Source organism: Ostrea edulis, chromosome 1, assembly GCF_947568905.1.
Source record: "Ostrea edulis chromosome 1, xbOstEdul1.1, whole genome shotgun sequence".
Taxonomy (NCBI): domain Eukaryota; kingdom Metazoa; phylum Mollusca; class Bivalvia; order Ostreida; family Ostreidae; genus Ostrea; species Ostrea edulis.
Genome location: NC_079164.1, coordinates 34,047,569 through 34,073,680, shown reverse-complemented (window position 1 = coordinate 34,073,680; position 26,112 = coordinate 34,047,569). Strand labels below are relative to the sequence as shown.

The window sequence follows — 26,112 nt, the reverse complement described above, 5'->3', positions numbered from 1 at the left end:
ACATTTCCTAGTAGATGACCTCGAGTGCCAGACATCTGCCTTTAGATGACCTTAAGAACCTGTCATTTCCCAGTAGATAACATTGAGTATCTGGCATCTTCCTATAGATGACATTGAGAACCTGACATTTCCCTTTAGATGACATTGATATTTCTCTTATATAACATTGAATACCTGGCATTTCCCTACAGATGGCATTGAGTTTACCAGATATCTCCCTGAAGATGACCTTGAGTGTCCGACATATCCCTGTAGGTCATATGTATAAGGCAAAAATCCCCCCACTGTACCATGACTTTAGCTAAGGATTTCTTGAATAATACGTCCTCATCCTCTATTGAACTGATGCCAATACACAAGCGCATTTTCCTATCATCAACATACTGTAGCCACGAAACATTTTGAAGGTATAGATCGATGCTTTAAACGAGAAGTCAAGATCGGCACTGATCTTACACGGCCAAAATCAGTTATAACACCAGCTAAAACTTTTCACTTCGGCATTATCTCAAGCCACGGTCCATATTGACCGCGGTTTGCGTCAATGCATTTCGGTGGCACAAAATTTCACATGAACTGAAGATGACCCCCCCCCCCCCCCCGTAATTTAAATTTATACATGTATTTTCCTAAGTTAACTTTCTGCAAACGCATATGGCCATAAAATAACCGTTGTATTGATTAGAGTCTTATATAGACCATGCTAATGGTGAAGATTTGGTCGAATTGCCAACTTATTGTCAATGAAAGCATTGGAGAAATCATTTAATATATCATATCAATTAAGTATCTTGCTAACATGCTTACAATTACCAGCCCCCAGACATTAATGCACGAGACCAGCTTTGTCTCACAGGATCAGAATCGACATTCATTGTTGTTTTTATTCCGAAAGTACAGGTGTATAACCTTATTCAACGCTAATGGGTTGAAACATTTCTTTGAGCTACACACAAATGAGCTGTGGGTTATAAATGCCTAATCGTGGTTGAGATTCGGCTCGGCTGAATATTTGGACTGACGCCTTCACCGAATCTGGGAGCAGTCCTTCATAATTCATAAACCATCACTTATTTTTCCGTTCAAATGAAGATTTCTATGGCGCAATATTTTATCTCCTGGAATTGAAGAGCTCCTATAGTCTGCTTTATATAGTTACTGATACATTGTATCTCTTCATACCTACTTGCATTTCGCTAATTAAAAAAAAAAACTATAGGAACTCATCAATTTTGGGAGATAAAATATTGCGCCAAAGAAGTCTTCATTTGAACGGAAAAATAAGTGATGGTTTATTTTATGGAATTTACATATTTAGACGGTAAGTAATACGTACAGCATTAATAGTGATACAGATTAGTTTGATAGTCAACTAACTAATTTGAAGCAAACAGCAGTGCCACTTAAGTGCACATTAATTACTAGAACCAGTCGAAACTGATAGTAACTTTCCAGACATGAATTATGAAGGACTGCTCCGAGATTCGGTGAAGGCGTCAGTCCAAATATTCAGCCGAGCCGAATCTCAACCGAGATTAATAAATGCCTAGCTATGGTTGATGGCTTGTGTTTTCTCTCGAGCTCCTTTTAAATTGGACTAGATGTGAGCTTTCTTTACGGACACTAGGGATTCTGCTTCATCTTCACATTATGATATCACCTCTCCATGGTATAGATCCTTTGATCTCTCTCTCTCTCTCTCTCTCGATCTCGATCTCTCTCGCTCTCTCTCTGGTTCTTAACCACCCTCTATCAATTCTGTAGGTCACTTGGCAAATAAGTATACATGCATGAACCTGTACTCGTGCAACTTGTATTATATGCCATGAATTTATTATTCGAATGAATTAATATAAAGCAAGGGTGATAATGGACAGTAAAGGAATTGTTTTATTCAGTAATTTTATCACCCCACAACCATTCATGTTTTGGACATTTACTTCCGATAGTAAAGAAGAGACTAACTATATGGCATGAAGGTTATAATCACTAAAACTGTTGATCAATGTTCACGGTGTAATGCGCTCCGGACAGCGTATGTCTCCTCCTCCTTTCAGGGGATCTGCGGATCTCTCTTCTGTCGCTATATGATCGCTGAACCGTCGTCCTAAATGGATACGGTTCTTTCTCAATATTTGACGGAGGAATGGGAGGATCATGGACATTATTTCTTCTGTAATGCAAAGGACTTGTTTCTGGTTGAGATTGTTTTCCTGATGGACACAAATTAAGTTTTTTCCTGGTGTTTGACGGAGAAAGTACTTTTTCCCGGTTTTGAAATAGAGATCTTCCTAATTGTTGTGATTTGTGTGTGGTTTCTTTCTTCTTTCGGTCAGACTGACTTCGACGGATACGAATGGAAGAAAGAATATGATTTGTATCTCCTCCGTCTGATTGCGTGCGGCGCAGGTCTCTCTTTGAAGTACTAGTAACTGTAGAGTCACCTGAATCAAGCCAATCTTCGTGGAAACGCAACAAATCGTCTAGAGTTTGTGTACCGGTGCTGCTCATAGACTCCGGAGCAAATCCAAATCTTCTATGGTCAGATTTCTTCGATCTGAGCTCCACTATATCTTCATTTTCTCTGTCTTGTTCTTCTGATGTTATGTTTTTAAAGCCATCCTCACATTCGTCACTTTCCGACCGTCCTCCGAATCTTTTATCTTTTCCCATAGTACTAGCTTGATTTGAAAATTTAATCGACACTGACGCTTCTTCTTTACACACCGTGGGCAAGGTGTCAAACTTGCTAGTGTTCTGGTTGTTTTTGAATGTTGAAAAAAGTTTCACACCTTGACACGAATTGCACATGTGTAATTCATGCACGTGATGCAGGTTTTCTTTAATGTCTGAGTACTGTTTAGGTATAGCTTCTTGTATTGTTTCGATATGTTTTTGTAGGTCTCCATGTTCACGAATATTCATGAAAGCCATTTTCCAGATAGTTTCCGACGGTAGGAGGCAGCACAACATGGCTTCCATTGTTCCCTGATGTACCAAGCCCTTGCTGTAGAGCAGATCTATGGAATCTCTGACGTCAACACGTTTTGCTATGAGGCAAAAGACACATTCTAAATTTGTACATTTCCTGTGCAGCTGATCATCAGAAATGGAATTTTTGCATTCAATGTCTGTCTTATCGAGGGTTTTCTTGAAGCGCTGAAATACATATGGACCATACCGACGAAGACGCATTAGAAGAAAGCGAACCTGATCTTTTCGGTTGTGGTTCAGCTGTCGGATGTTCTCGTGATCTGATGGCGATAGAACATGATCTTCCAACAGGTTGTCCAATACGGAGTTGATATGTAAACGCTCCACAAATTTCATGTGTTCCGACTTCAAAAACGTATCATATGTCGATTCTAAAACAAAAACTCAAATTCAACAAGCTTGAAATAGCACAAACTATTGGACTACATTAGCTACGTTTTCTTTAATCCATGATTAATCCCCAGGAGCCATTACTGAAATGCCGAGGATGAAACGTATATCCATGTTCACTTTTAGTCAAAGATTTTTTTGTAAAGATTTGCTACTATTGTGAGAAACATGCAAGTGTTTGTACATGTGACGTAATACTTCCGGCTCGTGTCATTCTGCGACACAACAAAATACATTTACTTTTGAAAAAGCAGGAATGTCGATTTTGGTAGGCGAATAGGGCCTTATCATTTGAGAATTACACATTGAAAAGTTCAAATTGTTTATCAATAATATAACATGTACATTGATGATATAAAAAAAAATATAAGACTACAACAATCAAGAAACTAATAAAAGTAATGATTTAAATTTCTTAATGTCATATTTAGCCTCACATTCTTAAGATATTTGCTTAATGAAATTTACTTCCGCTTTACGTCGCAATGACAGTGCCAAAAACCCTCTGGAAATGGAGTTAGTGCCGGGAGGTTGACTAACGATATGCAAGCAGCTAAACATTATACCTTGGTACATACCTGTGTATACCTTGGTACATACCTGTGCTTTCGGTATTCGAACAACATGACAACGAATCAGTTGACGTCTCGTCACTGGCCTCGTAACCATGACGACAGTAGCGAATGTTGTTATCAATTTTTACTGGTTGGTCTAGTTTTCCTGATATAACGCTTAAAACTTCTTCTTGTCTGTTTAGCTTTACGTGGATTGCTTGCATCTCTTTCAACAGTTCCTCAAAGGAGCCAGCCATTTCCAGCGTTCGTCGTCAGAGAAAACGACCTATCGTCACAGTTTCATAAAAATAGATATTGCACATTAATTTAAATAAGGAATGTTTTCATCTACTTTTGAAATGCGTGGTGATTCATTGTCTCATACGATTCATTATCTCATTACAATCTCTTGTGTATTGTGAAATAGAACTGCAAAGTTTACATGACATGATTTCAAGTTTATTCTGAGAGGTATTTCTTTTGTTACAGATAGTTAGGGGATTTTGATAGACGTGTCGATAAATATAGAATTCTGTAAAATCAAGTCACTCCAGGTAAATTGTCCGTAAGCCATGGATTTGAAAACGATTGTGCAAATAAATGTATTGTAAACACGTACCAGTGATACTAACTTGTAATCTTCACGTGCATGTACATGTACACGTTGGTTTGCTAACCTTTTCTCATAATTCCAATGTTCATGTTTTATAAAACTTTATTTTCTTATTTTTTTTGATAAGAATTCAACACTATCTAAAACTATGCAACTTGCATTTCAACATTCTTTGTTTAATATACGACTTGCATGACAAAATTCAAGATATTACTCCGTAGAAATTCCATAGAAAAGAAGTTGTTTATTCATAAATCAAGGGCCAACAGCGACGTGAGGGTGCATACCAGTCTGACTAAAACCAGCTCCTACTCAACGCAGTGATATAGTCGGGGCTGGCTTTTGACAGACTGGATCCATCTAAAATTTCAACAATATGATCCATTTTAAAAACTTAACAATACAAAATATGCTGCGCATTCACAATGATTCGGCTGTATCCACATGCTTATGCAAGGTACCTAGAAACAACAGAAAATGAATGCACAAATGTCATAAGAGTTTGTAGGAGTTCATACATGCGGGTGCCACGCCTGTTGTCTAATCCATTTATGTTTTATACATAAAAAATATTGTTTAAATTAAATACCGTGTAGGGGGGAGCGAGTGAGGTATATCATCAACCTTCCCCTACAATACGTGGTACATACACATGTTATACATTTGTTCTTCCTTGCCACCGCAGATTGCTGACATTTAATAAATTACGATATTTTCTTCTTTTCTCCTCAGAAATAACGACCTCAATGGTTATCCTAGTTGCCTCCTTTCTTTTTGTGCAAGGTATGAGCTCAGAAGAGAGTAAAGAAGATATCAAATGACATAAGGTGGATGTCTCGGTTTCCCTGCGGTACTAGTTAAGGTTTACTTTTTATGCTGCGTTATATATATATATATATATATATATATATATATATATATCGCACCAGTGCTAATAAAACGATATAGTATAAAACGATATTGTGGCGGAATATCAATATAATGGTGTTTCTTAGCATTCATTACCTTCTTACTAGCACAATCAATAATATAAGAGAGGAATGAGGATCGCTGGTTTGATTTGAGTTCCCTATCTATTTCGACATGGCTAATTTTTCAACTGTTTTGTCACAGTATCCCACCCAGATGAAATCTTCTTCTGTCGCCAGACAAGTTGGTTTCATCTGTTTTCGTTCTAAGTAAATCAATTTACCATCGTTTCCTATTAAATGAATACCAGACATGATGCAAGAGTCTGCCAAAGCGATAACGCCACTTTTTAACACACAGATTCCCACAAAATATCTTTTGATTTTATCGTCTGCTGGATAACGAAAGCGCAATTTCCCGGTGCTATCCACACAAACAGCATAAGAAGAGTTAAAACTGGTTTCGTCGATAAAACACACGTCTCCCTTAGGTGTCTCCGCAACTCCAGTGATTTTGGTCAAATTCAATTCGCTAGAGAGAGGGACGTTTTCAAATTTGAAATCTGTATCCTGGTACAGGGGATATTTTTGTAGCTTGACAGACATATCCTGCAAGGAGTTTGATTGTAAAGCTACTAAAATGTCTTTCTCAGACTGGCATAAACTCATGCACGTCGAATGATACGGTGTTGGATCAACGAACGATGAAGCATGTAAATGTCTATCTTTCGGAAGAAGAGGGTGCCTGTGTTTTTGATGTAGTTTGAATATTCCTGGTTTTAGCTCGGAAAAAATAAGAATTTCATGTGTAGACAAAGCAATAAATCCTTTTATCTGAAAATCTGCATCAGTTTTTAACCGGACGATTTTTTCCTTGCTTTTCACTTCATGAATATCGGATTCCGATGACAGAAAAAGAACTCCCTTTGCAACAGCCAAACACCTTGGTGTAAAATTCAGTTTTAAGCAGACCTGAGACTGAAAATTCTTCAGAGGTATTTCCGGAGCAGGTGCAACAGGAACCAAATAATCGTCGTCATCAGATTGATTCGATGTGTCATCATCCGAAATTTTCTCGTAAAGACCATAACGCACTTCCCCAAACAAAGATTTCAATGTGGAAAATGTATCTTTCGAAGTAGATGTCACAAACCTTGGCGCGTCATTCTGTTTTCCCGAACCTCTTGTTTGTGATTGCATTTCTTGTAATCTACGCTCTACATCATCAATTCTTGTTTCATCCGCTGAAGATATGGACAATAGAGATTCGGAAATAAATGTTTCAATTTCTGCTGCATCCTCCTTTTCTCTTTTTAGGAAGTTATCATTTTCTTCTTTTGAAGTAATCAATTCCTGCACTAGTTCACTGCATACTTTGTCGATCGTTTCTTTTAGTTGGTCGGCTCGTTTCATTGCACTGTCTATCTCAACTTGAATCTGTTCGCTGTATGCTGCCATATTTTCTAAATCTTCTGAGAGTCGTGGATGATAATCTCTTTGGAACTGATGTAGTTTTTGAGTCATCGACGCTCGTTTTTCTTCGATGGGTCTCTCCGCCTTGGCGATGTTGTGATTTCTACAGTTATCGACAATGCATTCATCACAGACTCGCCTATCACATGTATGGCAAAAAAACCTTGTTTCTTCGCCATGACAGGAACACTCTGAAGTGGATGAGGACATACTTCTTCCACTGAAAAAAATATAAATGAAACAGATTTTGAAAATAATCAGACATAAAGCTCCGACTTAAACGTACAACTGACTCCTATATTTTAATGGTTACCTGAGAGTCTTGTGTCCTTTTGTGTCGCTCAGTCAACTAGGAAGAAAGAGATACTCTACAGAGCACTGGGAAGTTTAAACACGTGGATCTATTTTTGATTGAATACGATAAGGTCAACCATATACCACACCACTTATCTGCCCATGTTAAGTTTAAAGGTACATATGTATGTGTTTTATCGCTTGTTTTGTGCAATCAAGATAATACTGAATATATGAGTACAATATGTAGTACAAATGCAGAAATGTATTTGTGTATATGCCGCAGTTCATCCGATCAGAAAGAATGTAGAACTACTGTGACCTAGATATAGATCGAAATCAAAGAAAATGTAATATTTGCACTTCTGATATTGGAGATGAGATGTATTGTATTCTTATTTGTCCTGCTTTAAATGATATTAGGCGACATTATATACCAGAAATATTTCATACTAGACCTAATGTTATAAAATTTCATAATCTATTTGCAACCAAAAATGAAAAATTACTTTCAAAATTGTGTAAATACATACAATTAATTAACGAGAGAGTTATTAAACCCTCTGGGTTAAATGTATATATAGTCTATCATTGTACTTATTTATTATCAAGATTGTGATATATATTTATATGTATTACTTGTGCATGCGTGAATATTGTTTTTGAATGCTTGTTTAATATGTTCTCTATGTTGTGTTAACAGCGAATGAGAAAAAATAAAACTTGAAAAACTTGACATCGCAATATCAAATATTTAAGGAATGAAAGTATTTGTATTCATTTCATACGATGTAAAGTAATTTGTGGTAGTAAGTGGTTTATAAAAGAGCGTAAACTGTCCCAATTTACTTCTTTTATCGTATAAAATGAATAAAATTTCATACCTTATGATTTTATGTATAAAAACGGATATTATGGAATTTGATTCATTGAAATGCAAATGTAGGCTACTGTGAAATAAGTTGATGTTATATGGGTTTCAAAGGTCTTGTTTAGAGTCATCATTTCGCAAATTCTGTGGTTGTTTTAATGATCTTATATGCAACTAAACGACCTATCATTAGATCAAATTTTGTCTCGCCTGATATTTTCAAAAAGGTTTTTAGACGACAAGTCACAATGTTCAGACGGCAACGCGACATCTTGAACGTATTTCGATGTTGAATTGATTGTATTTCTCTCTTATATTTAATGTGCATACTTAAGTTTTGATCCTCGACAAAACAAAACAGATTTGTTACTGTTTACGGAAAATCATGTTAAGGTCCATAGAAGGCGAGGCCAAATGATGTCACTATATCAATGTATCATTATCATTTTTACATAGTATCTTTTTCAATTTATGTGTTCTTTTCGGAATAACTTCAATGGTATTTTAAGACTTAGATATACTGCATGGCGAGTACGATATTTAGCAGAAATTATAATTGTTGGATCCAAGTAATTGTTCCCACATGTGATCCCCCCCAAATCAAACATATTTTTCTCCCCTGGGAACTTTTTAAGCAAGACTGTTGAAACCCCATAAACATCAACTTATTTGTCAGTAAGCTGCCTCGATTTGATTTAATCATACCTAGAACATGCTCTCGGGTATTGAATTGGTTGAGAAAAATAAATACCATATGCTCACGGCGGGTGTGGCCGGTCGACGGGGGATGCTTGCTCCTCCTGGGCACCTGATCCCACTTCTGATGTGTCCAGGGGTCCGTGTTTGCCCAACTATCTATTTTGTATTGCTTGTAGGAGTTATGAGATTGATCACTGTTCGTTATCTTCACTTTTCATAAGCAAGTGAAAATAAAACTTCTACACAAATGTGGGAAGTTAACGACGGAGAAGCTGAAGTATTTTTGCTTGTCGTAAATTTGTGATCTTAGTTTGCGGTATCTCTGGGGTTTTTTCAGGAAGACATAGGGAACGGCGTGTGGACCGACAATTGAAACACAAAATTTCGGATAACAATTCATGCTTTTAGCTGACCATCTCAATTAAGTTTAACTCTATTATTAGTTAAGCGCAATGCGTAGGTCTGTTTGTGACACCTGTAATACAATGTATGAGTGAACAACTGTCGAATTGGACGTAAATCAGCATAAAAACTAAATTAAAAAGTCATAAGAATGATCAAGATATAAGGCTCACGGTGGATGTGACCGATCGACAGGGGTTTACTCCTCCTAGGCACCTGATCCCACCTCTGGTATGTACAGGGGTTCGTGTTTGCACAACTCTTTATTTTGTATTGCTTATATAAGAGTTATGAGATTGATCACTGTTCGTTATCTTCACCTTTCATGAAGAGTACAGACTTTAAAGGAGGGCTAACACGGACCTGGAAAAAAACCCAGAGGTGGGTTCTGGTGCCTTGGAGGAATGAACATCCACTGTTGACCGGTCACACCTGCTGAGAAACGTCTATCTTGATTTAACGATGATTTCATCCCATTGCCTACCTCCAAATTTCTAAACCACCTGCGAGACTTCTCCGGTTATTTTGAATCCTATATGTAATGCATGTCGTACTCTTTTTTCAACTTCATACAACATATATATGATGTCATTAGAATGACGTTTTCTGTTGTCATATCAGTATCTCCGATCTCTGAAATAATATTGGTTGTAATGTATTTTAAGTATATCACTGAACTCCTGCCTTAGCTTCACATATTCATTTACTGGTACGAAAGGTACAATATTTGCACTTAATTGACCCTATGATAGATAAAACATATATATGATATCATTTCACAAAAATAACATGAACAAATAAAGAAAACGAACAGTGACCAATTTCATAAATCCTAAAAAGAATACAAAATTAATAGGTCAAACAAGGACTCCTGGACATGATAGAGGTGGGATCAGGTCCCTAGGAGGAGTAGACATCCCCTGTTGACAAGCCACACCCGCCATGAGCCCTATATCTTGATTAGCTAAACGGCGTAATGCATAGTCAAAATATTTGCGCCAAGAACGGCCTCACAATCGCTATGAAACACTTCAAATAGCATTTGACCCAATGATGTGTTGTATTGGCAAACTAGATCATTATAACGACCATAAAATTTGCAAAATGCTGACTATAAACGAGATTTTTGAAACCCCTGCAACAGCAACTTGCTTGTCAGTAACTTACCTCGATTTAATACATCTCAGTCATAAGAACCAATGAAAAGCAAATACAAGACTTTTAAACGTGACCACATGTCCACTGAGTGTATGAGGTTGATGTATGAATTAATGCATGTATACTTGAAATACGATTTTATTCAAAATATTTATGATATATAATCTCAAATAAAATAACCCATTACTTTATTCGTAAATCTCGTCTGTTTATCATGGTTACTTTAGGTGGAAAATCCTGTGAAACAAAACTTAAGTACCCAGCATCATCATTGGGCAACACTACCTCCTCGTATCGTCCGTACTGGACGTAACCAAATATAGCCTTCAGTGCAGATTCTTCATCTTTCCCAACATATTCTACGAAAGTCGGTGGTGGTGATATCAAAAAAGACAAGTCGATGCCATAGTGATCAGTCACTCTCTCTTCAACTTCTTGCAATTCATCTTCGTTCATGGAGGTAATTTTCCCGAGAGACTCCTCAGCATAATCTTCCTTCTCTCGAAATTTGATTTCAAAAGATTCCAAACATTTCTCCATTTCTCCTTTACACCTCATCAGTTCCTGAATAGAGTTATCACAAACTTTGTCTAATCTGTTTTTCAATTCTTCAGAGCGCTTTCAAGCTTTCTTGATATTTTCATCGACGGAGGCTAATTTCTTACGGAACCTCTCTATGTTTTCTTTCATGTTTTGGTTCGTCATCTCTAAGTTTTGTTTTAAGGCACACCTCATGATATCAATTTCACTCTTGGCGCGTTCTAAACGGTGCCCTTTGCAGTCATTGATGACACAAGCGTCACAAATTCGTCTTCGACATTCTTTGCAGTAAAAACGAGAGTCCTCCGAACTATGAACAGTACAAAGGTATGACATCTCCTATGGATAATGTGGTCCCGATTTCTGAGTTGCAAAGGATTCTATAAGTCAAAACCGTTTAGCCCATTGCTGTCAAAGGAAGTAAAATCATGAAAAAAATGCATACTTTCGTTTCAATAAGAATTTGATAGAATTCTGAATTTGTACCGATTAATCCGCTATGCCTGCTTGTATTTGTCAGTCAACTAGAAAAAATCCAATTACTTGGAAACTGGAACATAGAAAGCTCAGGGAATTCTCTAAACTCCGTACAATTTTTTTAAATCAATATTCCTCTCTTGTGTACATGTATATGTTTCACCACTTATCCATGCGTATTAAGTTTAAGGTCTTTTTTACATACTAAATAATGAGTACAGGCTTTTTTGCTGGCACGATACTTGTTATGTTACGATAACCATGTCGTTTGAACAATATCGGGAAATACTGCTAGGACAAGATCTACACAGAGATTTGCATAGAACGGACTATAACTGAATGTAACTTAATATACGAAATATCCAAATATAAAGCAAATATGGAATTTTTTTATTATTTCAGGTTCACTCGGATACCTGTCATTTGCTTTTCACAGATTTTGATAGCTGGTGTGTTGCAGCTCAAAATGCAATCTGACTAAAGTACAGACCTATATTATTATATATATAGGATCTGATAACTCCCCATAAGAGGTCATGTTCTGGTGAACTTTGTATTTGCATATTGCATCATAATTTGATCCAATCAGATAACGCGTTTCAAATGAAGCGCGGTGTATAAACAAAAATGGCGGATATTGAACGAGTAGTGGAAGAAGTTTTGAAAAAATTTGGCGTTAAGTGTTTAAAGGATGAACAGCGGATGATTTTGGACTGCGTGCTTGATAAAAAAGACTGTGTCGCCGTGTTACCAACAGGTTTTGGAAAATCGCTCCCATTTCAAGCGTATTTGCCAGTGAAGAGAGCTTTACATATAATAATATAGGTCTGTACTTTAGTCAGATTGTTTCGGATATGAATTAAGAAGACAGATTACGTTTTGCAGAGGCGTTGGCACATTAGGTAGCCCTGATACTAGGCTCTGAGCGCTAAACATAGGTCTGAATTTGTGGTATTTCACCGAGGTCTGAATTTGTGGTATTTCATCGAGGTCTGAATTTGTGGTATTTCACCGAGGTCTGAATTTGTGGTATTACACCGACGTTTGAATTTGTGGTATTTCACCGACGTCTGGTGACGTATCAATATGAGTGAACCTTTTTCGAAGATACGTAAAACAAACAAACCTAAAGTTAAGATTAACAAGTCTTCTAATGCAAGGTGAAGATAACGAACAGTGATCAACCTCATAGCTCCTACAAGCAATACAAAATAGATAGTTGGGCAAACACGGATTCCTGGACACACCAGAGGTGGGATCAGGTGCCTAGGAGGAGTAAGCATCCCCTGTTGACCGGTCACACCCGCCGTGAGCCCCATATCCTGATCAGGTAAACGGAGTTATCCGCAGTCAAAATCAGTGTGCCAAGAACGGCTTAACAATCGGTATGAAACACGTCAGACAGCATTTGACCCAATGAGAGGTTGTATTGACGAACTAGATCGTTATAACGACCATATAATTTGCAAAATGCTGACTTCAATCGAGACTGTTGAAATCCCTGTACCATCAACTTGTTTGTCAGTAGCTTACCTCGATTTAAAAACTGACCATACCCAGAACAAGCTCTTGCATATCGAATCAGTTGAGATATATAAACACCATATGCAGGTGATAATGGAATATTGCTACATAAATGTGGGAAGTTGGCGATGGAGAAGCTGAAATCATCTCGTTTGTCATACAGTTGAGTTGTCAGTTTGCCGTTAATGTCTACTTTCAATAAAATATCTAAGTATGAAGCAGAAGTGGACAACTCTGTGGTGTCCTTTATTTCGAGCTCACAGGGATATATCAAATCGACATATGAATGAAAGCTATCATTGTTAATAGACAAAACGTCATCGATATATCTAAAAGTCGAATTGAAGGTCACAGCGAGAGATTTTTTCTTCTCACGTAGAAGTTTTTGAATAAATTCTGCTTCATATGAATATAAAAACAGGTCAGCTAACAAAGGAGCACAATTCGTGCCCATGGGAATTCCAACAGACTGTTGGAAGACCTGATCACCAAAGACCACGAAGATATTGTCAATGAGGAACTCTAGCATATTTTTTATTTCAACTTCAGAGTACTTGTGCGTGGAATCAGAGTGGTGTTTAACAAAGTAAGTTTTTGAATAACTGATCACTAGATATGAATATTTCCGTTTTCCGTTTTTGTTGAAGAAGCAACTGTCTATGATGTCAAAAAGTCTAGTCTTTAATTTATCGTGAGGAATGGTCGTGTATAGTGTTGAAAAGTCATAGGTTTTAATGCTATTGATTTGGGAAAAATTCTGTGATTTCAAGTTTACTAAAAGTTCTTTAGAATTTTTTAGAATCCACATTTGATTAACACCACTTCTGGCATATGTAGTCGCACAGTAAGTTTGAAGTTTCTCCTTCACAGCTGTTAACATTTTCGTGAGGAGAAAAGATAGGGGCTTGGTAGAGCACTTACTGAATCCAGCAATGTATCTTTGTTTGTAAGGGTTTTTGTGTAGTTTTGGAATCCAGTATAGGTACGGTAACTCATATTCATTAAACCCATTGACTGGAATATTAAATGTGTCTAAAACTGAAGTATGGTTTTGAAGAATTTCGTCTTTTGAAAGGGCAGTTGGAGTATAAGTATGATTACCAAAAGTGGAATTAATGCCAAGTTCGTTTAAAATACAGTTGTAATAATGAGCCTTACAAACAAAGACAATGTTGTTACTAGCTTTGTCAGCTGGAACCAAAACATATTCCTCATGTAACCTATCTAATTCTTTTATCACTTCTGGTTTACTAAACACAGAAGGATAGATGGTACGTACTTTTGTTTTCATGTGTCTAATGCGGGATTTTAATATCCCTCTTATGCTTTTAACCCATTCTGACAATGTATCAAGTTCTTCTTTTTCATATTTAGCCCATCGTCTGGCATAATCTTCGACAGAACTCATAATAGAGATGAAGTTCTGTCGCCAATTAAAAGAAGAATGTGTGCAATAGGAGCGTCCTAAGTAATCTATTATTCCATTATCACCTGCATATGGTGTTTATATATCTCAACTGATTCGATATGCAAGAGCTTATCATTTCTGATCGACGACATAACAATAAAGTCGTAGTGAGATTGATCACCGTTGATTTTGTGAGAGAATTCAGTACGACCTAAGGTTAAGGATTACACAGAATTCAGACGCATTTGCAGCTTTGTTTTTGACAAGGAATTTCTTATATATCTTATAGTGTTGATATAACGGATATGTATTTACCCCTTTTTCGATTCTTTAAAAGCTTTATGAGAATGATCATTGTTCTTAATAATAATAAATTCTTTTATTTAGACAGGATAGCACAATTAGTACAAATGATTAGTTCACATTGTGGTCCTGTATAAAACATATTCACAGACAGATAAATGAGAGAATAGAAAAATAGATAACAATATAAAATATATACATAGAATATACACACGATATCACTGGGGGAAAATAAACATATGTTTGCCCAATTATTTATTTTGTATTGCTTGTAGGAGTTATGAGATTGATCACTGTTCGTTATCTTCACCTTGCATATACATCATATATTTACCTGCATCTTTGTCATATACAGACAGGGAATTCCTGAAAGTCAATACAAATCACCTGAATATCTGTCTGACATTCGAAAAGAAAAGGAAACTTCTTATATCAGTTAATTCATGTGGTATCAAAGATTTTTATCCATGCATGTTAAAACTTTTTTCATGTTTTTCGAATGACTCATGTTCTCGGGTATGAAAGATTTGCTTCTTCGATACGAAAATCAAGATCTTCCACACTTCGAAGATATTTTCTTTGGTATCATTGTTTTAAAAATTCAACATCATGAGAAGCGAAGAGTTTTTTAAAATAGATTTATTTGTCTCTCTTACCTTTATATTCTAGTGATATAAAAAAAACCCGAAGATATTAAATAGATTAAATGAACATGCGTATGATGATGCTTTAGTAATGTAAGGTGAAGATAACGAACAAGTGATCAATCTCATAAGTCATATAAGCAATACAAAATAGATAGTTGGGCAAACACGGAACCCTGAACACACCAGAGGTGGGATCAGGTGCCTAGGAGGAGTAAGCATCCCCTGTTGACCGGTCACACCCGCCGTGAGCCCTATATCCTGATTAGGTAAACGGAGTTATCCGCAGTCAAAATCAGTGTGCCAAGAACGGCTTAACAATCGGTATGAAACACATCAGCCAGCAGTTGACCCAATGATAGGTTGTATTGACGAACTAGATCGTTATAACGACCATGGAATTTGCGAAATGCTGACTTCAATCGAGACTGTTGAAACCTTTGTACCATCAACTTGTTCGTCTGTAGCTTACCTCGATTTAAAAACTCACTATACGCAGAACAAACTCTTGCATATCGAATCAGTTGAGATATATAAACACCATATGCAGGTGATAATGGAATATTGCTATATAAATATGGGAAGTTGACGATGGAGAAGCTGAAATTATCCCGTGTGTCATACAGTTGTCAGTTTGCCATTAATGTCTACTTCAATAAAACATCTAAATATTAAGCAGAAGTGGACGACTCTATGGTGTCCTTTATTTCGAGCTCACAGGGATATATCAAATCGACATATTATGAATGAAAGTTATTATTGTTAATAAACAAAAGTCATCGATATATCTAACTGTCGAATTGAAGGCCACAGCAAAAGACTTTTTCTTCTCGAGTAGAAGTTTTTGAATAAATTCTGCTTCATATGAATATAGAAACAGGTCAGCTAACAAAGGAGCACAATTCGTGCCCATAATTTAATGATAAAATGGCTCTCTCGTCGTGATTCCAATATTTTGTGAATTGACATCCTGGTATTAAGATTTCAAACTTAAACGTTAAACCTTTGTGACTTGGATTTTCTCCACTCTACCATCATCAAATCCAACCCAAATGTGGTCGTTAAAGTCTGTAGTGATACATTTAGGCACATTCTTCCTCCCTTCAAAGTGAAGCTGACGTCCATATTGATCAAGGAAACGGATTCCAGAGATAACGCACCCGTCTATAAGTGCAACCATTCCATCTTTTAGGATTCCAATCCCAAGGAATTTCCGCTTCAGTTTTTCGTCCGTTGGATAACGATGACGAAGACGCCCCTCGGTGTCAAAGCAAACGAAGAACGACGACTCCGGTCTCTCCCTGACTACAGCGCAAATTTCGCCATTTGTATTTTCAGTCACGTGTGAAATCAAAGGAATATCTATGCCACGTGGTAGTTCCAACTTCTCATATTCTAAATGATCACCTTCTCCTATTTCATACTTCCTAATTTCTAAACTTTCTTCTTCTCCGGTAATTTTTAATCCTAAAAGTAATGACTTTCTATCCAAAGTATTTCCAATGCATGCGATAAGCCATCCTTGAGGATCAATGAGGTTTGACACCTTGTATTTCTTGGGTATTGAATTTTTCTTTTCAAGTTTGTACACCAGATGTGATGTCATTAGAATGACGTTTTCTGCTGTCATAGCAATTCCTCTAATGTTTTCATTGATGTCTTTGAGTTCTTTTGACTGAATGTGTTTATCAAGCTTGGTTTCAAAGAGCTTGGAGTTGCTAGAGACAAAAAATACATTATTCTTCATAAGAACGTTTTCAAGCGACATGCCGAGGGTGTAGGTTCGGACTACTTCTGTCGTAAATTGTTGATCTGAAGGTACTTTAGGTAGAACTTCAGGTGAATACATACTCACATACAAAGCATCATCATTAGGTAACAATACCTCCTCGTATCGTCCGTACTGGACGTAACCAAATATAGCCTTCAGTGCAGATTCTTCATCTTTCCCAACATATTCTACGAAAGTCGGTAGTGGTGATATAAAAAAAGACAAGTCGATGCCATTGTGATCAGTCACTCTCTCTTCAACTTCTTGCAATTCATCTTCGTTCATAGTTTTAATTATCCTGAGAGACTCCTCAGCATAATCTTTCTTCCCCTGAAGTTTGATTTCAATGGTTTGGAAATGTTTCTCCATTTCTCCTTTACACCTCATCAGTTCCTCAATATAGGTATCACAAACTTTGTCTAATCTGTTTTTCAATTCTTCAGAGCGCTGTCGAGCTTTCTCGATATTTTCTTCGACAGAGGCTAATTTTATCCGAAAACTCACTATGTTTTCTTTCGTGGTTTGACTCGTCATCTCTAATTTTTGTTTTAAGGCACACCTCATAATATCAATTTCACTCTTGGCGCGTTCTAAACGGTGCCCTTTGCATTCATTGATGACACAAACATCACAAATTCGTCTTCGACATTCGTTGCAGTAAAAACGAGTGTCCTCCGAACTATGAACAGTACAAAGGTATGGCATCTCCTATGGATACTGTTACCTCGATTTCTGAATTGCAAAGGATTCTTTTAGTCTAAATCATATAGCCCATTGTTCTTAAAGGAAGTGAAAAATACCTACTTTCGTTTCAGTAAGAACTGCATCGAATAAGGTGTTGCCCTGAATTTCTGCCGAGTATATTCCGCGATATTTGCTTATATATTGTCAGTCAATCAGGAAGAAAGTGATTATTTGAAAACTGGAATAGAGAGAGCTCAGGGGAATTTTGTCAACTTTGTTGAATTCTTTTGGTTAAAATTGTTATCTTATGGATGTCTTTCACTACTCATCTACCACGTTTTAAGTTAAGTTTAAAGGCTTTTTAAAAACAGTAATAATGAATACATGATTTTTGCTTGCACAATGCGAGTGTTGTCACGATAGCCATGCCGTGCCCGATCAATAACTAAACACATTTATCAGAATATGAGGAAATATGCCAGGACAATCTATGCACGGTAAAGCGGGTCGACTTTGCATAGTCTGCAGTGAAAAAACCCAGTCTGGTCGCGTAATTAAGTAGTTGCTTAAATTACCCCCTCTACGCCCTGATTTCACGTCTTGAGTTTCCAGGGGTCCGTGTTTATCTTTCTTTCAATTTTATATTCTCTACTAGAAACTCCAGAGGAGAAATTAGGGCATAGGAGGAGTAATTTACGCAACTACTTAATCCCGCGACCAGGGTGGTTTTGTTCAAATCGCGAGTTCAAACTTTCGGTAACATATTTTGCGTCATCCATCTTGTTTCAAAACAGCCAAAAATTCAATGGGTTGATTGTATATTGTTTAAAGTCTCTCGAGAGAATGAAAGGTGAAGATATGCAACAGTAATCCATAAACAATCCCATGGAATCTTTCACTCATCATAAAAAACACCAAGTATAAATGAGGTCTCGTTTGATTCACCTTTGCCTTACGTCAACAGACTATTAGTAGGTCCACATCATATTCGTACAAAACTTTATTTTGTTTAATTGAGAGTTTTAGATACGTTATCTGAAGAAGCTACAGCTAATCTATACTTGGATTTTTCAACACTTGATAATAGACTGAACTCGATGATTATGGATGTTGCTTATCACAGCCTTTTTAAACCAGAACGGTCATGGACGATATTCCTTCCAAATCATGCCGCCAGTTCCTCAAGATCAAATCTACAAAGAAATAGATGACGTCAACATTCTTCGTCATAAAAAGGCTCAGTCGTGTATTCCAACTTATTTCAAGTACACGTCTACACCCTGTATTTCCTACAGCTATACCTCTACTATTGCATCCAAACTTTTTAATTATAAGCAAACTTTGCAGTGCCTAGATATAGACCATCTTATACGTAATCCACCAACGTGTTCTTGTTCTTCATCTTCATCTTCATTCAACAATAGTCCAGCTGGACATGTCATTACTGGTGATGTTGATATAGTTGAAAATGAGAACCTCATATCACTAGATAGGAATATTTCCTTTTTCCATTTTTGTTGAAGAAGCAACTGTGTATGATGTCAAAAAATCTAGTGGTGAGGAATGGTCGTGTATAGTGTTGAAAAATCATAGGTTTTGATGTTATTGATTTGGGAAAAGTTTTGCGATTTCAAGTTTACTAAAAGTTCTTTATAATTTTTTAGAATCCACATTTGATTAACACCACTTCTGGTATGTGTAGTCGCACAGTAAGTTTGAAGTTTCTCCTTCACAGCTGTTAATATTTTCGTGAGGAGAAAAGATAGGGGCTTGGTAGAGCATTTACTGGATCCAGCAATGTATCTTTGTTTGTAAGGGTTTTTATGTAGTTTAGGAATCCAGTATAGGTACGGTAACTCATATTCATTCGACCTATTGACTGGGATATTAAATGTGTCTAAAACTGAAGTATGGTTTTGAAGAATTTCCTGTTTTGAAAGGGCAGGTGGAGTATATTACCAAAAGTGGAATTAATGCGTTTAAAATACAGTTGTAATAATGAACCTTACAAGCAATGACAATGTTGTTACTAGCTTTGTCAGCTGGAACCAAAACATATTCCTCATGTAACCTATCTAATTCTTTTATCACTTCTGGTTTACTAAACACAGAAGGATAGATGGTACGTACTTTTGTTTTAATATGTCTAATGCAGGATTTAATATTCCTCTTATGCTTTTAACCCATTCTGACAATGTATCAAGTTCTTCATTTTCATATTTAGCCCATCATTTGGAATAATCTTCGACAGAAATCATAATAGAGATGATGTTCTGTCGCCAATTAAAAGACCGAGGTTTTCTGTATTTAGGACCGTTTAGAATAAGTGATTTGGTGTTCTCATTTTCAACTATATCAACATCACCAGTAATGACATGTCCAGCTGGACTATAGTTGAAAGAAGATGAAGAACAAGAACACGTTGGTGGATTACGTATAAGATGGTCTATATTTAGGCACTGCAAAGTTTGCTTATAATTAAAAAGTTTGGATGCAATAGTAGAAATATAGCTGTAGGAAATACAGGGTGTAGACTGAAATTTGAAATAAGTTGGAATACACGACTGAACCCTTTTATGACGAAGAATGTTGCTTATGTTGACGGCATCTATTCCTTTATTTGTAAATTTGAGCTTAAGGAACTGGCGGCATTATTTGGAAGGAATATCGTCCACGACGAGCGCTGGTTTAAAGAGCCTGTAATAGGCAACATCCATAATCATAGAGTTCAGTCTATATTAAGGTGTTGAAAAATCCAGGTATAGACTAGCTGTAGCTTCTTCAGATAACGTATGTAAAACCCTCAATGGAATAGAGTAAAGTTTTGTACGGATATGATGTGGACCCAATTGTCTGTTGACGTAAGGCAAAAGTGAATCAAACGTGACATCATTTATACTTGGTCTTTTATATGAACGATGTCCATGCCTGTGTTTCCGTCTTTGAGTATTGGGAAAAAGTCCCATCACATTCACGTTATTTCCTTGTGGACTAGTCAAATTTCGCACATCATATGCATTATCAATGCATCCATATGGAATTGCAGTGCCTAGGGTCCTGATCCAGTGATCTTCTCGTTGTCTATGAAAAGGGGTGCTTAATGTTGGATTGTTTGTGTCATGGTAAAATTTTTCCAAAATCCTTACTCTCATGGACAAGATGGAATGGTCCGGCGCATTAAAATGCTTGTAAAGAAGTTGGTTACCACCATTATTTATTTGAAATATGTGCCCCGATATTCTTTTATTAAGTGAACCCTTGGTTTCTACCACATAAATTAAGCCACACACGTTACACTCAATGGCGTAGACAACGTTAGAAGTTAGAAGAAGTACAATTATGAAATGTTTTGGTACAGAAACTACGTCCAGTGAGATTACTACCAAATGAATTTTTAGTGATCAGTATATCACAAGTTTTGCAATTTTTTGCAGAACATTTTTTTTTTTTGCAGATCATTTAGGACCAAGAGATCAATGTTTGATGAAATCCTGAACATAATTCCAAAATATTGTCAACTCAGTATTTTAGTTCAGTGTTTGTGGTAAGGTGTATTCAGTACTTTGAAAAATATTGATGATGGGCAATAAGGATAAGACTCTCAGATAGTTTGTTAGAACTCAACAAGATATCAAGACAGAGGAGAGACTGGCAAAGAGACGTTGATTAAAGGATGAGACAGAGCTCCAGTGAATGCAGGAAAAGTACGATTGAAAAATGAATATGCAGGAAATGGCTCACCTATATCAGATGGAGATTCCCCATGAAAAGGGGAAGCTTAAAGCAGAAGGTCATGAAGAAGTGAGTGTTAATCCTCTTTTTCAAAAGTCCGAACATCCAGTTTTTGACGAAGGAAAAGACGAAATGGACAGTTACTTGCATAGATTTGAGAAGTATGCTGATTCACAGAAATGAACAAAAACATGTTTGACTACTAACCCTATCGCACCTCTCAAAGAGAGGTCATTAGATGTTTATGCATTGATATCTTCAGAAGATGCTCTAGATTGTGATAAATTGAAAATTGCTCTTCTTAAGCGCTTTGATCTAACAGAGGATGGTTTAAAGAGGAAATTCAAATCATCACAACCAGAGACAGGTGAGACTTTTGTTGAGTTTTCCGTAAGGAGTGGTAAAAATGAGTAGCTATTTACAGGGATGGTTGAAAATGGCTAAAGTTACAGAGACATTTGACGCACTATTTGACTTGTTTATGCGTGATCAATTTATACAAGTTTGTAATCGAGATTTAGCCCTGTATCTTAAGAAAAGAGTTCCAACAAACACTCACGGGATGGTCGTTCTTGTTGACCAATACCAGGAGCCAAGATTAACGAATGAAAGTAATCTTACGGTTATGAAAGGTAATGGTATTCCATTAACATCAAAATCTTCAAACCGCCGCGGTGGTTTAAAGGTAGATCGTTCACCCCGCATGCGGAAGTTCGGGGTTCGAATCCCGGCCGTGACAGACCTAAATCGTTAAAAAGGTAGTGAATTGCCAAACGCTCGGCATCAGGTGTGAATGTCACGGGTCCTCGGAGATTACCTTAAAAACGGATGTCCCGTGTCACAGTAGGTGTGGTATGCTAAAGAACCCTCACTGCTCAATGGCCGTAAGTGCCGAGCATAGGCCCAAATCTGAAGTCCTTCACTGGTCTTGGTGACCTCTCCATATGAGTGAAAAATTCTCGAAAGGGACGTTAAACTATCTGTCGAAATGTGCATCTGGTGCATCAAAATTGGTACCACCATATCTTGCCTTTGGAGAAGCATGGTTCAACAAATGATAGTCATAGAGCAGGTAAACTACGTGAAAGGTGAAGATAACGAATATTAATCAATCTCATAACTCCTATAAGCAATACAAAATAGAGGGTTGGGCAAACACGGACCCTTGGACACACCAGAGGTGGGATCAGGTGCCTAGGAGGAGTAAGCATCCCCTGTCGACCCTGTGATATCACGTCAGCGGCACAGGATTGCTTCGTCCGATTTTGCCATCTTCGTCAACAATTCTCAACAGCGTCATCTACTGCATCTGCTATTCCTGGGATTCATAGAATATCAGATCAGATTGTTCGCAATCGACTACGGGATGCATTTCTTTTCTTTATTAGTATATTTTGAAAATTGATAAGTATAAGTTTGCATACTACAGTAATATGCTGCTATCATGCAGAATAGAAGGCTTTAAATAATTCTTTTTGAATTAATTTATGTGCTTTGATTGCTGATTAATCTGAATTCTGAAAATGTAAAGAAGAAAATTTAAAACAACCTATTACTCATAAACACGTGCACTCACACTTAGAAAATAATAGTCATATCCGAGTAACTTTGTGACCTAATTTCAGACCAAATATGATACTTAGCTGACTAAATTGTAAAGTCTATTGATCAAATCAGCAGGCAATGAAACTTTTTATTGTATTTTGTAATTCGCTGTAATTTAGAGTTAATATTATCCAGTTTGTACTTAGGTTTAAAATATCTGAGCTAAGTCTTTGTCAACTTGCACACTACTTCGTTGGTAAATCTCGTCTGTTTCTCATCGGCACTTTAGGTGGAACCTCGGGTGAATTCATACTCACATACAAAGCATCATCATTAGGCAACACTACCTCCTCGTATCGTCCGTATTGGACGTAACCAAATATAGCCTTCAGTGCAGCTTCTTCATCTTTCCCAACACATTCTACGAAAGTCGGTGGTGGTGATCTCAAAAAAGACACATCGATACCATTGTAATCTGTCACTTTCTCTTCAACTTCTTGCATTTCATCTTCGTTCATGGATGTCATTTTCCTGAGAGACTCCTCAGCATAATAATCCTTTTCCTGAAGTTTGATTTCAATAGATTCAAAATATTTTTCCATTTCTTGTTTACACTTCATCAGTTCCTGAATAAAATTATCACAGACCTTGTCTAATGTGTTTTTCAATTTTTCAGAGCGCTTTCGAGCTTTCTCGATATTTTCATCGAGGGAGGCTAATTTTTTCCGGAAACTTTCTATGTTTTCTTTCGTGTTTTGGCTCGTCATCTCTAATTTTTGTTTTAAGGCACATCTTAGTACATCAATTTCACTCTTGGCGCGTTCTAAACGGTGCCCTTTGCATTCATTGATGACACAAGCGTCACAAATTCGTCTTCGACATTCTTTGCAGTAAAAACGAGTATCCTCCGAACTATGAACAGTACAAAGGTATGACATCTCCTATGGATACTGTTGCCTCGATTTCTGAATTACAAAGGATTCTTTCAGTCTACATCTTATAGTCCACTGTTTTTAAAGGAAGTGAAATCATGAAAAATACCTACTTTCGTTTCAGTAAGAATTGGATCGAGCAAGGGGTTGCCCTGAATTTCTACCGAGTTATCCGCTATGTCTGCATGCTTATATATTGTCAGTCAACTAGGAAGAAAATGATTACATTGAATATAGAGAGCGGGGGCGTAGCTTCGTCAGGCTCGAGTAGGCACGTGCCAACACGTAATTTTGATATATTTTTACAAATAAATATGCACGTAATAAAGTTTAATATCTCACTAACGTTCATTGCATTTTTTTTTTTAAATCGGAGAAAAATAGTACATGTATTTGTTTCGTTTGATATTTCTTCACGTACTTTATCACTATTTTATGTCAATTTGACGATTGTTGTAATACTGACAAATGAACAGTGTAATGATACGTTCACATAGATCTGAATTCAGATTATACTCCGCCAAAATTCAAACATAATTTCTCCAGCGACAGTGTCATGAGTAGACCTAATAAAAAAAACCTATCCAGATTTTGGTATTTTAAAGGTGAAGTCTCAATGAAAGATTCCGGATAGTATCCATGTTGAATTTATAACATCAAAATGGTTCCATTGTCACAGCTTTGAGTTCCTATCAAGGTTATAGTATGTGTGTGCATGAACATAATTGCAGTAGAACGTTATTTTTAAACTGTTGTCAAAATGTATTTGGTTCAGAATTATCAGAAATAGGACAATGAAAGTTCATCATTTGAACTATTTTTAGTTATTGAATTAGTAAATATACAATACAAATAACAACAATTACTCAAAAATGAAATTGAGGAGATATATACACTACATACCATAATTCATTCAAGAAACATCCATGATGTCGAGCCTACCGATCTCTACGATCTTGATATCGCCATAAAGTAACAAAATCATTATCAATGGGAAGGGGGTTTTAGTGGGCATGTAACCCAAAGTATTAATGTAAGTTATATTTGATATTTACCAACATTTCTTATCACACTACTGATATATAAACCTTGTGATCAAATTCCAGTTAATGTAACTAGCCTCAACTGGTCAACATTTTACTTAAAATATCCTCCCCTGATTTGTGAAGCATATTCAAATAAATTTCCCCAACGAAACGGTCTAAAATCTATGAAAGTGCACGATAGATTATATCTATTTTAATGAATTTGATGCGTAAATTACAGTAAACCTGTCCTTATTTTTCTAAAATTGTTCGCTACCCCAACCCAGCGGTAAAACGGGACGTCCCGTCCCTGCAGCACCTATCCCCTCTTATGGTGTTTCTCACCCCGTGAAACCTAAATTGCCTACAAATCAAAGCAAGTGCTAGTTACGCCCCTGGAAAGCCCAGGAAATTCTATAAAATTTGTTTAATTTTTATCTGTTCAGTATTGTTATCTTATGTACATCTCTTACCACTGATCCACTACGTTAAGTTTAAAGGTTTTATTAAATAGTAATAATGAATACAGGCTTTTTGCTGACACGATAGGTGTCACGATAGTCATGCTGTGCCCGATCAATAATTAAACGCACTTATCAGAAAATACTGTATGCTAGGACGAGGGCTACACACAGTAAATCGGGTCGAGTTTGCGTAGTCTGCAATGACCAAAGGAGTGAATAAAAAATGTTATGATAACGAACAGTGATCAATATCATAGATACCGTAGAGTATGCAAACTTGAGAGTAGGAGAAACGTGAACCCCTGGAAACCCAAGAGGTGAAATCAGGGCGTAGGAGGAGTACTTTAGATTACTTATTTTACGCAACTACTTAATTCCGCGACCAGACTGTTTTTGTTCAAATCGCGAGTTCAAACTTTCAGTGACATATTTACATCTTACATCTTGTTTCTAACAGCCAAATATTCAATGGATTGTATATTTTTTAAAGTCCCTCTCGAGAATCTTTCACTCATATAGAGACGCCCCCATTGCCGGTGAAGGGCTGCAAAAGGTAGGCATATTCTCGGCGTTTACGGTCATTGAGCATGGATGGATCTTTATCGTACTACACCTGCTGTGGCACGGGACCTCGAGTTTTGCGGTTTCATCCGAAGGACCATCCCCATTTAGTCGCCTGTTACAACAAGCAAGGGATACTGAGGACC

At 36.8% G+C, this 26,112-nt stretch overlaps 2 protein-coding genes across 7 annotated transcripts; both read right to left on the bottom strand.

Annotated features, from left to right (window-relative positions):
* Nucleotides 1–1,811: 1,811 nt before the first annotated feature.
* On the bottom strand, nt 1,812–9,318 carry LOC125659161 (uncharacterized). Of its 4 annotated transcripts, none has more exons than XR_008797678.1 (3): nt 7,246–9,318; nt 3,963–7,152; nt 1,812–3,365 (listed from the first exon to the last, which is right to left on the bottom strand). XR_008797678.1 is itself a non-coding variant. In XM_056146432.1 (3 exons), the coding sequence occupies exons 2-3, from the start codon at nt 4,051–4,053 to the stop codon at nt 1,990–1,992; spliced, it is 1,467 nt and encodes a 488-aa protein (XP_056002407.1). In that variant the 5' UTR covers nt 4,054–7,152; nt 7,246–9,294; the 3' UTR covers nt 1,812–1,989. The 4 variants fall into 4 exon arrangements, 3 of the variants coding, with proteins under 3 accessions (XP_056002407.1, XP_048746709.2, XP_056002404.1); XM_056146432.1 differs by having other exon boundaries at nt 7,246–9,294; XM_048890752.2 differs by having other exon boundaries at nt 3,985–7,152; nt 7,246–9,294.
* Nucleotides 9,319–10,803: 1,485 nt separating this feature from the next.
* Nucleotides 10,804–24,962, bottom strand: LOC125659179 (uncharacterized). Of its 3 annotated transcripts, XM_056146409.1 has the most exons (4): nt 24,820–24,962; nt 24,030–24,123; nt 16,256–23,949; nt 10,804–11,304 (listed from the first exon to the last, which is right to left on the bottom strand). In XM_056146409.1, the coding sequence occupies exons 3-4, from the start codon at nt 17,726–17,728 to the stop codon at nt 11,284–11,286; spliced, it is 1,494 nt and encodes a 497-aa protein (XP_056002384.1). In that variant the 5' UTR covers nt 17,729–23,949; nt 24,030–24,123; nt 24,820–24,962; the 3' UTR covers nt 10,804–11,283. The 3 variants fall into 3 exon arrangements, with proteins under 3 accessions (XP_056002384.1, XP_056002393.1, XP_056002377.1); XM_056146418.1 differs by lacking the exon at nt 24,030–24,123 and having other exon boundaries at nt 24,820–24,961; XM_056146402.1 differs by having other exon boundaries at nt 16,256–24,123; nt 24,820–24,949.
* Between the last annotated feature and the right edge of the window lie 1,150 nt (nt 24,963–26,112).

Bases quoted from the DNA above. Each gene is read 5' to 3' on its own strand.
- LOC125659161 (XM_048890752.2), bottom strand. From the start codon at position 4,195: ATGGCTGGCTCCTTTGAGGAACTGTTGAAAGAGATGCAAGCAATCCAC. The intron at 3,366-3,984 runs GTATGTACCAAG...TTTTTGTTTTAG, and splicing joins TTCGAATACCGAAAGCACAG to AATCGACATATGATACGTTT.
- LOC125659179 (XM_056146409.1), bottom strand. From the start codon at position 17,728: ATGCCATACCTTTGTACTGTTCATAGTTCGGAGGACACTCGTTTTTAC. The intron at 11,305-16,255 runs GTTTAACGTTTA...TTCCTTTGACAG, and splicing joins AGAAAATCCAAGTCACAAAG to CAATGGGCTAAACGGTTTTG.